The sequence below is a fragment of the Amaranthus tricolor genome, chromosome 2 (assembly GCF_026212465.1).
Source record: "Amaranthus tricolor cultivar Red isolate AtriRed21 chromosome 2, ASM2621246v1, whole genome shotgun sequence".
In the NCBI taxonomy this organism is placed as follows: Eukaryota; Viridiplantae; Streptophyta; class Magnoliopsida; order Caryophyllales; family Amaranthaceae; genus Amaranthus; species Amaranthus tricolor.
Window position 1 is genome coordinate 37,870,207 of NC_080048.1, and position 14,573 is coordinate 37,884,779.

General features: G+C 31.9%; 2 protein-coding genes and 1 pseudogene across 3 annotated transcripts in view; all 3 read right to left on the minus strand.

Annotated features, from left to right (window-relative positions):
* The window catches only part of LOC130805937 (DNA-directed RNA polymerase III subunit 2-like), a 26,577-nt gene extending 20,219 nt beyond the window's left edge, over positions 1–6,358 (minus strand). For both annotated transcript variants that reach the window (XM_057670790.1, XM_057670791.1), the window contains exons 1-11: positions 6,143–6,358; positions 5,006–5,095; positions 4,771–4,846; positions 4,207–4,328; positions 4,001–4,093; positions 3,668–3,740; positions 3,488–3,578; positions 3,346–3,398; positions 1,767–1,831; positions 923–1,028; positions 593–703 (exon numbers count right to left, since the gene is read on the minus strand). In XM_057670790.1, coding sequence (XP_057526773.1) covers positions 593–703; positions 923–1,028; positions 1,767–1,831; positions 3,346–3,398; positions 3,488–3,578; positions 3,668–3,740; positions 4,001–4,093; positions 4,207–4,328; positions 4,771–4,846; positions 5,006–5,055 — 840 coding nt within the window. In that variant the 5' untranslated portion in view covers positions 5,056–5,095; positions 6,143–6,358. The remainder of the gene's footprint in view (positions 1–592; positions 704–922; positions 1,029–1,766; positions 1,832–3,345; positions 3,399–3,487; positions 3,579–3,667; positions 3,741–4,000; positions 4,094–4,206; positions 4,329–4,770; positions 4,847–5,005; positions 5,096–6,142) is intronic.
* On the minus strand, positions 5,336–8,142 carry LOC130805790 (protein ALP1-like; annotated as a pseudogene).
* A 334-nt stretch (positions 8,143–8,476) lies between these two features.
* On the minus strand, positions 8,477–9,616 carry LOC130805792 (uncharacterized). Its single transcript, XM_057670576.1, has 2 exons — positions 8,975–9,616; positions 8,477–8,539 (listed from the first exon to the last, which is right to left on the minus strand). Exons 1-2 carry the CDS (start codon positions 9,614–9,616, stop codon positions 8,477–8,479), a joined length of 705 nt encoding a protein of 234 aa, XP_057526559.1.
* Between the last annotated feature and the right edge of the window lie 4,957 nt (positions 9,617–14,573).

Consider the following 14,573-nt stretch of genomic DNA (forward strand, 5'->3'; position numbering starts at 1 on the left):
AGAATCTAAAAGAGTGCAAAATCTCATATGCCGATATTTAAGTCGCAAAACGGCTTTATGGTCAATGCGGATGGTTTTGAGGTTATATGGGCCCATATTTACGTCGCATTAAGCTCAAAAACCTTTAAAGTACTGTAGGGATACATTAATACAACCTATGTGTTGCACTATGGAGTACAATAAGTTTCTAATAAGAGAATATTTTAAAAAGAGTCAATCAAAACACGTATGTTTATTACCAAATTAGGAATAACCTCATTGCCAAACACTAAACAATATGCTTTATTCTATGTTGTAAGTGTGCCACTACTCCCTAAACTTCCTCACATAATGGACTATATTAAAATGGATCACTAAATCAAGAGTACTTCTTGTAAAAATCCAAATACGTTTACAATTAAGGGTCGATCAGAAGAACATCTTTATTATCACAAGGACAAGGTAGCATACGTAATAGGTATCCAAAGGCATGATATGAATTAGCATATTCAACGGAAGCATTTGAAAAATTTTAACGTAGTTTTATGACCTTAAACGATGCTCTTAGCACTTGCATAAAATATGATGTTCAAAACAGATCTATGAAAATCACCTCAATAGAAGGCAAGAGTAGAGAACCATAACGTGGATCTCTTCCAATCATCTGCACAACTTCTTGGTCACTTTGCATTCCCATAGCCTTCATCACCACCATGATAGGAACCTAAAGGCATGTTATGAATTAGCATCAAAAAATGAGAAAGTAACTACAAATCCCTCCATCCCTCCACAAATTTTGATCCAAAACAGATGAATTGATACAGGCAAGTAATTTGGGCTAGTTTAACAAAAATATAATACTAGGTAGTGAATAGTTCCTCTACCCATTTTCATACAAATAGTACGCAACACTAGTCAAGAACATTAAGCATTTAAATATTACCTTTGTCTGAAATTGATTAAGCTGTAGATATATCTTCTCTTTTTCCATCACTATGACAGTTTTGCTCCTTAATGTTGCAGTGCTACTTGTAACAGATGCAACCAAACTGGCAAACATGGAAAAAAATGAAAAGGTACTCAACCTGATATGTCATCTAGTAAGTGGTAATCTTAAAATAATAAAATAATAAAATTACAAAGAACTGCAGAGATAAGTTAGATGTACCATACGACTATAAAAGTATTACTTAAACTATGTAGAGAATTTTACTTGTTACGAAATGAAAATTGAAGTTAGATCTAAATCTAGTGTGAAAAAAAATGGTGATAATTTATGAAAAGTTCGCACAATCCCACCCACAAAAAACATTAAAAAAAAACATTACTTAAAAAAGCAATGCCAAAGGTGTTACTTTTGGGCAAAAACGTGTTTTTTTTTTTTAAAAAAAAAAAAGATGACACTTTTGGGCAAATAAGTGTTACTTTAAGAAAAAAATTCTGAAAAAAAACTCACAAATGTGTTACTTTTTGAAAAAAAAGACATTACTTTGTATTTATATTTTTTTCTCAAAGACATTACGGTTCTCATATAAGCTTGGTTCTCACTCGAACTTGACCTCTATATATATATATATATATATATATATATATATATATATATATATATATATATATATATACATTTGTATATATATATATACATATGTATATATATATATACATATGTATATATATATATATATATATGTATCAGGTATTGATAAACTTTGCATATCAATTCAGTTGATTAAGGAGTACATTTGGGTTCACAAATGAACAAAATAAATAAAGTTCTCTATACTCACTTTCCCTTCTTATCGATTTCAATGATTATCCTGTTATTTGAAAGTTGCTCTTGAATCATAATCACCTACAAAGAAAAAGAAGACAATAGTGAGTTTAAAATGCATTGCACATTAGACACTATCTTAATTAAATAATGACCATGTTCGGCAAATTATGTGAATTCCAACAAAAACACTTAAGTATCAATATGGTCCTCGGTAAAATCATGAGCAATAGCTTACTAGCTAGATCAACTTATGCGGATTCCAATTTCCAACCAAAAAACATAGGGAACAATATGGTCCTTGGTAAAATTATAAGCAATATCATAATGTACACAAGCTTGTTATAAGGGCTGTTAAAGTTATTATGAGGGTCGAGCGTTGTCATGACGTAGAACTAGATGTATTATAATTCAATTTACTTGAGTGTAGGGGTTCTTAATAGCGCATTTGATTCCACAATCAAAAAAGCATGTGTACGTAGAGCTTAAGCTATCTGGTAGGCGCCTCTCAAGGATTATGCAAATCCTGATATTTTGATCCCGATAATTTGTTAACAATATTCCCTTGCCCAATGCCATCAAGTGGCTCCCAACTAAATCCTACCCATGCAAAGTTTGAAAGGGTTAAATCTCACCCTTGCATAAACAAAAGAGTGTTTTCGATTTGATTGCCTCTTGATAGCAAACTCCAGTTATTACTTCACAAAATATGTGCATATAATTTAATGAGTCATTTTATTACAGCCTATTATAATCAAAAACCAAAATGATATAAATTGTTTTGCTTTATCAGGAACAATGATTTTGAATTTAGGTGATAAACTTTCCTGATGAGATTGACGACTTCTTTTAGATTCACGTGTGCTAGTATGGCAAGAATTATGAGACCTGCTTATTTAATGTAGGGTGATTATTCTTAATGCACTCCAATTACTTTTTATCATGAATCGTTTTTTGTAATTTTTTCAATGAAAAATGTAGTTTGGGTAGCTTATTTAACCCAACTCCTTGCTTCCTCCCATACCTTTTCTTCTATGACTCTAGGTGGTAGCTTCACACTAGCCTATGGATCTCAAAAGTCCAATCTTGATTCTGGATTCTTAATCCTTGATTCAAATGAGATCTGTTAGTGGTGAACAACATTAAAAGGCCCATACACTGTTAGTGTTTAGGAGTATTGCAACATGCTAAAAGGGTTGACACTCGACAGATCTAATTTTCCTTGTGAGAGCAATTAGGAGATGAGCTTATGTAAGATGTAGTTTAGGAGAGAGTCAAAACCCTAGCCTCACTTTTTAAAGACTAATGGTTTGTTTTAGGAGATCTTTGGAAGAGTGATTGGAATATCTTATTCAGGTATGCCTCATCCCTCTTCTTGTACCCTCTTATAGTTATTAAATTTTGTCTTAATCAAAAAAAATTTAATAGAAGGCAAGAGCCGCTCAATCCTGAAATCTGAAACTCTAACTACGCAACACCATAAAAAAGGAATGAATCAACTAGAACTGCCACATCATGTAAAGCAACAGGAGAAAGATTTTTGCATAGTAGTTCTATCAAAGCTGCGAGTAAAGATACAGAAAAGATAAAACCACCTTTTCAGTTCCCTTCACAATAAAATACCCCCCAGGATCAAGTGGGCATTCACCTGAAAAGAGAAAAATAATAATTCAATGATGCAAGAATCGCCAACGAAAAGATAGAAGATTATGCAATAAAGAAGGTGCATTGTCAAACCAAGTTTAGCTAACTCAGTCTCATCCTTCCCATTTAGAACACAACAACGACTCCGTAACATTACTGGCATTTTTCCTATAACTACATCTTTCTGCATAAGACAAACAGAAGTCAGAAACATTAAATAACTAGTAAATACACCCATGAAGATCATGCATTCAAGCCCAAATTCACTCATACCTTCTCGCGTCTTTCCTTTTCACCACCACTCTCTGTAACATACTCTATATGAACTTCTATAGGTGCTGCATACCTGCAGAGCATGGTGAGAAGAAATATTTGAGAAAATAAATCAGATAAGGATCTTGTCATATGTCAACCATTTTCCATTTTCTACGTTTGGATCATTTCTCTTGACCATAAACATATTTTATTACAATACGTTGTACCAACACAGGAATTCCCTATTCTCTTCTAAAGCAAACAGAACCTTTCCGAACTGAAAGCAATCACAGTCACCATAAGGATAAATAAAGTCTAAAAAAATAATGTAAAAAAGGTACGAGTACAAACGTCAGATTTGACAGCCTGCACTGATGAGGGTTGATCTTTTCTGCGACACCGTCCGCCACAAAGGATGGTTCACCAATTTTGACATCTTTAAACCTACAAAATATAAAATCCAAACCATTGAGCAAAGAAACTAAACAAATTTCAGTATAAGTTAACAACCAAAACACCCTAGTTTAGAAATTAAATCAACTAAAAGAGATATATACTTGAGGTAAATGCCGGTATCCACGGAAGATCGAATTTCGTGGTTAACTTGAACAATCTTCTTAATCCCCGTTGTCACAAAGTAGTTGTAAGAATCCAAATGTTCCTTCACTAACCCTCTTGTCTATAGACAGGACCCATATACAAATTAAACAGTATTAGCCAATAAAACACAAAACCCATTTTCATTTACATCAACTAAATGAATATCAAACCAAACAATCAAAATAAATATATTTTTTTCCAAAATAAACATCCCAAGAAATACCTAGTATTAGCCGATAAACCATAAAACCCATTTTCATTTACACCAACAAAATGTGTATCAAACCAAACCATCAAAATAAATATAATTTTTTCCAAAATAAACATCAGAATAACACCCAGTAAAAGCCAATAAAACACAAAACCCATTTTCATTTACATCAACAAAATGTGTATATATTTTTTTCCAAAATAAACATCAGAATAAATACCCAGTATTACCCAAGAAAAAACAATATCCATTTTCACTTGAATCAACAAAACATGGAAGCAAAACATCAAAACAAATACGAAATTTATACCTTGAGAAACTCAGGAATGAGTTGATATTTATCAACAGTTGATTTTATAGGAGCGGTTAAAGACTGCTTGTTCATGCTAAATCACATTTACAAAATACCCAAAATTAGTAAGAACTTAAAACCCATAATCAAACCCATTTCAGACAAATTAAAGCATAATAATCCAAGAGAAGCCAAAAGCAATTGTTAATTGAAAATTAAGCAACGAAAATGAAAATGCAAAATAGATTATTACATGTTAGTAGTGTTTTCAGAGTCGGGAAGAGAATCTCGAGTCAAACCCATGATTGATTGATTGATTGATTGAAGGTCGAGAATCAACCCTCTGAAATTAAAGTAGGAGACTTTTCTTGAATTTCGAGGCTTTTTAAAGAGAGAGCATCTAGGTTGCACTAAAACGGACACGGACACGGACACGGACATGACACGGGTACGGGAAAACGCCAACTTGAAAATGGTGGACACGGGGACACGAAAATTGTAATATAATAAATATATCAAATTAAAGATAATTTTACAATCTTTCATTTGATATATGTAAATAAACACTTTAAAAACAAAAAAATCACATAAAATGCAAATAAGAACCGAAATCACCCTCTTCATTTGTAGCATCACCACTTACATTGCATGAATCGGAGCCACTAGCCCCACTACTAGACATGATTGAACTCTTCAAATTCAAACAACCACAATTAAAGTCAATCAACTACACAGATATAACCAGCAAACCACACAGATTTACAATCCAAGACTATAATTTATTGAATTGAAATCAAAGTCAACTAACTACACAGATATTCATATAACTCCATCACAGCAAGTACAACCTCAACAAAGTCAATTAACTTTTTGAATTGAAATCAAATATAGTGAACCAGCAAACCAGCAAACCACACAGATTTACAATCCAAGACTATAATTTATTGAATTGAAATCAAAGTCAATTAACTACACAGCTAGAAGATGAAATCAAAGGAAAACACCATGAATAGTCCCTGATTTCAGGATCATTTTTACTGGAAATTCCATTTAAAATTTCGATAAGTCGATCTCGAGATGCAAGCCTATACCTCCATCACAGCAAGTTCGCTCATCAAATAATGTTTCCAGTTTTTACCAAAACAAAACATTATTTCACGTAGATTTTTAAACCCAATTTGCTCATCAAACTAGAAAATTCCAGGGTTTTTCAAACAAATAAATGGCTCCATATTACTTAGATTATAAAATCAAAGATGAACACAGTAATCGAATTCAATGGTCGGAAGAGCACATTACAAGAAATTAAGATTAAGAATTTAAGATTCACACTAAGATTAAAGATTAGAACAAGATTAATATTAGGATTTAGGATAAAGAGTGAAAATACCTTAAACAAAATCAAAAATTTCGATTTTTAGGGATTCTTTGATTGGATTCGAACAACCCACAGCCCACAGTGAAATTAGTCAGCAGCAGTTGCAGTACCGACTTCGAGTGTTTGTCTGTGATGGAGGAGCAGCAGTCGGTGGCGGTGGCGTGGTGGAGTTGGAGGAAGAGGTGTAGAGTTTTTAGGGTTAGTCCATCCTTACTAATGACCTAAAAAAATTACTAATGACCTAAAAAAAAAAAGTTAAGTTACTATTTCCCGATTTTTCTCTCTGCTAAAATTTATCTTTCAACCTAATTTTATTAACAATAACATCTTTTAAAAGGTTATCATTCTCTCTTTCTTACTTTTTTTCAACCCCATCATAATTTCTCTCCCTTAATTTATATAACATTTATCTTTATTTTTTTATAATAATATTTTCATGTATAAAGTTAATTTTTATTTGATTAAAATAGATCTACTATTTTATATTTAAAAAAAATTATTCTTTTAATAAAAATAATATTTTTTAATAAATATAAATATAAATATAATTTTTAATAAATATTTTTTAATATTTAAGAAAAATTCGTTAACTTCAAATAAATATTACAATGCACATACATAAAATAAATATACAAATTAAAAAACTAAAATTTTAAATGATACATTAATTGCGGTTCTCTCCAAACTTTTGCCAGATATTTTCAACCAAGTCATCTTTTAAGGATAGATGTGTTTGTTGATCTTCAACATCATCCTTATTTGCCAAGTATCGATTGATATCAACAATTCTATCTGTGTAATACTCAAAGTCATCATTTAATCCACTTGTACCTTCTGATTGACCTTTTGGGCGATCTCCCATGAACTCTCTACCATCAGCATAGTGTGTATATGTATCTCTTTCATCTTCCACGATCATATTATGCATAATTATACAAGAAGTAATTATATCAGAGAGTCGTTCTTCATCCCAAGCAAGTGAGGGGCTTTCTAATTATTGCAAATCGAGCTTGCAACACCCCAAATGCTCGCTCCACATCCTTTCTTGCTGCTTCTTGATGTTGGGCAAATAACCTTGCTTTTGCTGTTTGCGGTTCAGTAATAGACTGAATAAAAGTAGCCCAATTAGGATAAATGCCATCAGTGAAATAGTAAGCCATGCCGTATTGATTTCCATTCACCGTGAAATTGACAGGTGGTGCCCTTCCTTCAAACAAATCAACTAAAAGAGGTGATCGATATAGCACGTTGAGATCATTATATGAACCTGGCATCCCAAAAAAGGCATGCCATATCCATAGGTCATGATCGGCGACAGCCTCAAGAATTAATGTTGCAACACCAGCTCGCCCTTGATATTGCCCTTTCCATGCTGCTGGGCAATTCTTCCACTCCTAATGCATGCAATCAACACTACCAATCATGCCAGGGAATCCTCGTTCTTCACTAAAGGCTAATAATCTCGTCAAATCTTGTGGTGTTGGTTTTCTCAAATAATGTTGTCCAAATTGGTTGATTATTCCCTTTGTGAAATGAGTGAGTGCTTTTCGTGCTGTGCTTTCGCTAATTCGAAGGCACTCATCAACTTGATCAGCAGCCACCCCGTATGCTAGCATACGAAGAGCTGCAGTACACTTTTGTAAAGCACTTAGACCTTTTCTATCAGTTGCATCAATGTTGGTAGTGAACCATGGATCGCTGTTAGAGACAGCTTCCATTATCCGTAAAAATACATGTTTCCTCATCTTAAACCTACGTCGAAACAATCGAGAAGAATATGTAGGATTTTCAGCAAAATAATCATTAAATAGTTGGGAATGGCCTTTTGAATGGTCTCTTTGAATTAGACATTTTTTTTTTTTCGTTCTCACCCTTGGTTGTAGTGTTGAAACAATGGGAGGAATTGCGTATTGAAAGGCATAATCAACCATATTATGTATTAGTTCATTCTCTTCGTCAGAAGATGAAGAACTTGAAGTGGATGAGGCAAAATTGAACTTAGAAAAGCTCATTTTGAAGTTATACATCCAATTGAATTCGGATGTGCATATATATAATATTATGCATGCCAAAAGGTGATAAAAAGTAAAAGACTAATGCATGCCAAAAAGGTGATGGAAATGAGAAGACTAATGCATGCCAAAAGGTGATGGAAAGGAAAAGACTAATGCATGCTAAAAGGTGATAGAAATGAGAAGACTATTGCACGAAAACCTTACATAATTAAAACATCATTTTTAAACATTACATAATTAAAACATCATTTTTAAACATTACATAATTAAACCATCATTAAAAACAATACATAATTAAAACATAATTAAGACATTACATAATTAAAAATATCTACTGACGATTGTAATTCTGAAGGTATTGTCCAAGTTGAACCATCATATCAGCTTCCCATGGCTAAAGAGTTTTCTTTTTGCTTAATGATTCATAGATCTCCCAATTCATTCGATATTCTTCCAGTTGAAGTTGTTTTTGTTTTCCGGCTTCTTTTTGTTTTTGAAGTTCTGTCTTCTCTTTCATTATTTTTGAATTAAGTCAAAGACTCTCTCCAAATGCACTCAAAGCTTGAATTGATTGATCTGCGACCATCTTCCCTGTCATGCGAGCCTTAGCCTTCTTCACACCCTCGGGGCGCGTGGATGATCCTTCTTGAGGTTCACTTATTGGAGTTTCAGAATCTTCTTCCGTCCATGATCTTTTCCCACTACTTTTACTACTAACATCACCAGTTGGTTGTTGATCCAATTGTTTTTTTTTTGATTAGTTTTTACCACTTGCTTCCACTTGTTATACTTTCTTAAATTTTCCATTGCTCAATCAAGTTAAAGTTACCGTGTTTTCTTTGATGGATAAATGCGCTTCTTTAAGCACATCTTCGTCTGTCGTGCCACTCTTCTTCCTCCTAAGAGCCTCATCATAACTTCCAGACCACTTCAAACATGCTGGAGCGACTCTACCCCAACGACATTTAAGCATGTCGGCGGTTCTTCGTGGGATCAGATGGGGTCGTTCCATCATCGCTGCTTCATAAGCTTCCTTAACTTTCTGCCACCTCACTCTTATCTTTTGGTTGGTGCTCACAATTGGATATGTACTTGTGTTCATGACTGAACATATGAGAGCAATATCTTCAATCAAATCCCAACTTTTCTTTGAAGGTATAGGGGCTTCATCATTATTATTAGGTAGCTGTTGAGATGGTTGAACTAATTGAGTGAAGCTCGGTGGTGAACCAAATTGTGAAACTAGATCTTGAAATGATGGTTGCGTGTAAAGACTAGCATCAACATGATGAACAAAATTTCCTCCATCTTCACCATATTGATCATCTTGATCATTTCCTTGATTTTCATCATCATCATCATCATCATCATACTCCATCTCATTTTCGTCTAAACTTTCACCCCTTATTGGAGTTGAATACATATCAATATTAGAGTTGACATTGTGAGATTGATGATGGTGGTGAAACATAGTTTGAGAATTTGGGTATTTTGAGGAACATAATAAGATGAATTTGGGATATTTTCAGAAATATAGTAAGAAGAATTTGGAGTATTTTGAGAAAATGGAGGAATGAACGGAGGATTTTGATACTGAATTTGAGCACTTTGATTGTAAGAAGATTTTTTCCTTGGTTTTTTTACATGGATTTCTTCCATAATTTAGGTTATTTGAATCCATATTTTTTTTTGGGATTTTTGAAATGATTACTTTGGTATTTTTTTAACCAAAAAAATACCGAAAATATGAACAAAATATGTCAAAAAAAATTATGTCAAAAAATATCAATATGAGTCTCATTTTATAGATCTCGAAAAAATATGTCCGTTGGTATAATTTTTTTTTAAAAAAAATTATTTTAATACGAAAATAGCCGTTAAAGAGAAAAAACGGCTATTTTTTCATAACCAATCACAAGCGGCCAAGTGGCCTGCAACTGCAACGCGTGGCAGGGGGTGATGCAGTAACTTTTTCGCGGCCCAATCACAGCGCGACACGTGGCGCAAAATATTGAAAAAAAATGGGGTGACCGTTCAAAAGAACGGGTCACCCCTTAACATTTTCACCCAACCTTTTCCATAACCAACCTAAAAATAGATCATCATTACTATCATTTTTCTTATTGTTGGGTCATGTGACCCAATATTAGGTCACCAATAATAGTGCCCCTAGAGGAGTGAGAGGCTGAGACCAAGAGAGGGAAATGCAATTGAGAGGGAAATGGAATTCGAGAAGCCTTCTACCTGCTGCTGTACTCAGTTTTCAATTTTTTTTTTTAATAACACACGTGTCCTTGCGTGTCCCTTGCCGTGTCCGTCGCGTGTCCTTGCCGTGTCCACGTGTCCGAAAAAATATTAAAATATTGGACACTTCATTTGGCGTGTCAGACACGGATTTTCGCGTGTCCGTCGCGTGTCCGTGTCCGACACGGGACACGCCTGTTCAGTGCCGTGTCCGTGTTTCCCAAGAGAGCATGCAACCGCTCACTCATACTATATGTTCGAAATCTTAAAAAAATTAATATAATGGATTGGGCTTTTGAGAATCGTCTTTAGAAAAGATGGTCTCAAGTAAGAATTGTTGTTACATCAATGGCTCGTTTGGTTAGCATTAAATAGTAGTACGAAAATAATTTATAGTGTAAAATTTCATCAAAAGTTTCATATTAATTCCATAGTAATGAAACTCCTATCATAAAAAATATTTTTTTTTACAATTTTTCATTACCGCCTAATATAACTTCTCACAATGGTAATGCATTGGAATAAAAATTATGAAGAAAATAAAATGATTGAAGTTGGACAAGCATAGCCATCAAGGTAGCAAGGGATTTTTCAACTAAAATTACACTAATTTTCATTCCAATTACCACCGTTTAATACCACATACTAAACAGGCAGTAAGTTTTGTATTAACTTGCACTATATATCCTTATATAATTCGTTCATTTCTCTAATTTATCATTTTATAATTATAATTGATAAGATTATAACAAATGATCATTTTAAAATTGTAGTATGTCACTTTTATTCTATAAATGTACATTGGTCAATGCAATAGACCAATAGAGACATTATACGATCGTTTCATTTAAAAATTTGTGTATCACTTATTTCTAAATGATACCACTATAAACTTGTATAAATACCTCCTTAAATATTAATCTCTATGTAATTATTAATTGGGATAAATGAGAAAAATTAATGAGAATGTTACTATATAATTCAATATTAATATTAAAATTAATATTATTAACTTATAAATTTATAATCAAATGATTTGCGATTTTAAACAACTAAAGTGAAATATCTTTTACATTTAAAGTAGTTCTTTAACATTCAAAACTAGTGTTTATCATTAATAATTTTAAAAAGAATAGTTTGATTATGATGTAATTTAGAGCACATTGAAAATTATAATTAATTAAAATAAATAAATTAGTTTGAGAATATCCCAAGTTTGCAAAGTTTTTGTTGTGAGCAAAAAGTAGTATTCACGGATCGTGAAACAACTTGCGGATCGCGAGAAAGGAAGGAAAAGCTAATGTTTTGTGGGAGCAGGAGATCGTGGCCCGTGAGTTTCGCGGATTTTTGCGAGTTTTTCTTCGCAAAGTTAATTTATTCGTTTTTTTTAGTTTTGATGTAACTACCAACGGTTAAATATGGTTATTTTAACTAGATATGTTGGGATGGATTGATTGAAAGACGACATTAGCTCGTGAATCGATCTCGGGTTTCACGGAGTAATATGTTGCTTTGTGAAATGATGTAAGCTATTCTATAAATATAGAAGGCTTGTGTGGTTATTTTCTACATACAATTTTTGATTTACTTTCTTCTCTACCACTCTACATAGAGAACTTGCAATCTTCGATTGTAATTTTTCGTATCTTTTTCCATTTAAGTTTCTCTTACATCATTCTAGATTCCGTGTGCTAGGAATTTAATGTAATTCTTTGTATCTCTGAATATATTTCCGGTTTATTTCCAAGCCCGGTAGTAGGAAGGAAATGATGTTTTAGGAAAGAGCATCTCGCCGAGATTTAATATCAAGTTCAAACAAAATTTTCTTGTTGCTTTGTTCGGGATTGAAGATCGGTTTCTCAGAGTTTTTGGTGGTTGACATAAGCATAATTCATGATTGTCAAATGTAATTTGTTTTCTGCTACAAACTTGTAACTCTATTTTATTGTTTATTTAATAAATTAAGTAACATTTTACAACAGATTATAAAAGTAGATTTTTATTCAATTTAGTTGAACTATTTAGCTACATTTATGATTGTCTCACGATGAAATTTATGAGGGTCACTAAATTACGTCTGGTCAAAATCAAATGTCATATCATTTTTCTTTAACAAATAAATGAATTTTATTTGATAAATTCTCTTTAGTTATGACACTTTTTTTAGCCATATTCACTAATTTATTATATTGTATGATTGTAATCTGTTTACACTAACCATGTATGCAATTCTCAACCCATAACATGTTGTAATTTTTTAGAGACGCTAAAAAAATTGAAAATTGTTAATTTATAGTAAAATTATTAAACTGTATGATTAATATAATAGAGTAGAGAAAGATAATGGAAGAGAACTCAAGAGGCTTATGTACTTGTGTATAAGGGTAGGAATACAATAGATAATATAATATAGGCCAACACGAACTTTATATACATTGAAATAAGTAAAACAAAACCCAAACTCTAAAACAATACTCCTGTTCTTATTTATTTGTCCATTTTAAGAAAGAAAAAAATTTAAATTAAAATTTTGAAATATATATTAAAGATAAAATATATTCATATATATTAGATTTTTGAAATAAGTAAAGTTTTTTAACATATTATTTTTATAATTTTTTATGATGCGTACTTAGGGATATTAAGACTTCAAATTTGCGAAAAAATACTTGCAAAAGATAAAGTGGATAATTAAAAAGAAACAGAGAGAGTAACAAAAACATGCATAAATTATAAATACAATTAGTTAACAGAATCTTCAATTGGTCGAGCCATTTAGCTTGCTCGGGTCAAGCATAAAAGGGGCAGCAATTTAAAAGTCTGGCTTCATTGCGCGAATAATCGACCAGCATCGTTTTCAACAATTTTCGGGCCCTAGATGAAAAATAAAAAAGATCTTTATATAAGAAAAGTTTCGATTATTTTTTCTCCAACTCTGTGGTTCAGTAGTCATGCGCTTGACTGAAAAACCTAATGCAACAATTTCGATTGCCGCTAGAAGCTACTTGCAATCTTAATTTTAAATATGAGAGTTTACTCAATTTGGGCCCTTTTATGAGTTGAATTTTAGGCGAATTGCACCTCAAAACTATCCTTAAAAACGAACTTGTATAGGGATCGATCAACCTACTGAGAATTGAATCTAAGACTGATAATTAAAAAACCTTTTAGCAGCATTTTGAGAATTTTTGTTTAATGCACTGCCAAAAACACTTTGTTTCTTAATTAATTTTCTCTTTGCAAATTTTTATGTTAAATTAGATGTTGCTTGTGGGTGACCAATGGCATTAAGTCGAGAATTAAGGAATTTTTTAGCAATATTTTTAAGAAATTTTGCTTAATGCACTTAAAATGGTACACTTTATGTTCTTGAATGGTCGTGTTATCACAAATTTTTTAATGTTAAATTAAATGTTGCTAGTGATAGTTCTTCAAAAAGTTTTGTAGGTGACCAATGTAATACAAAATCCACAACTTATATAAATACTTTTTTATTAAAACCTTGGAGGTATATCGAAAAATTTATATTTTTATTTATTTTTTTTTCATTATAAGGTAAATTGAGAGAAGTAGTGAGTTAATAATAATCGAACTCAACATTTTACACTAAAAATTTTAATTATTATTAACAATTTTTACTTTTTTAAGAGAATCTAATCTAGAAATTGAAAAACAATTAATATTTTATATAATTATTTTAACTTCACAAGAAAGAATAAATACTAAACTAATAAATTATAATTAAAATTTTATATTTCCAAAGAAAAAATTAAATTAAATTACATAAGTAAAATACAATTTTTTTCCTTTAGCTAGGGCAGCCCGGTGCACAAAGTGTCCCGGCAAAGCAAGTCCAAGAAATGGGTCCCACCACAGAGGTGTTATGTAGGGAAACCTCATGCTGCATTATTGTAAGAGACTACTTCCAGGTCACAACCATGACATTTTAGTAACACAATTATTAATTGGGATAAATGAGAAAAATAAATGAGAATTTTACTATATAATTCAATATTAATATTAATATTAATACTATTAACTTATAAATTTATAATCAAATGATTTGCGATTTTACCAACTAAAGTGAAATATCTTTTACATTTAAAGTAGTTCTTTAACATTCAAAACTAGTGTTTATCATTAACAATTTTAAAAAGAATAGTTTGATCATGTTGTAATTTAGA

Bases quoted from the DNA above. Each gene is read 5' to 3' on its own strand.
- LOC130805792 (XM_057670576.1), bottom strand. From the start codon at position 9,616: ATGTTTCACCACCATCATCAATCTCACAATGTCAACTCTAATATTGAT. The intron at 8,540-8,974 runs GTAACTTTAACT...AAAACTCTTTAG, and splicing joins TATCCATCAAAGAAAACACG to CCATGGGAAGCTGATATGAT.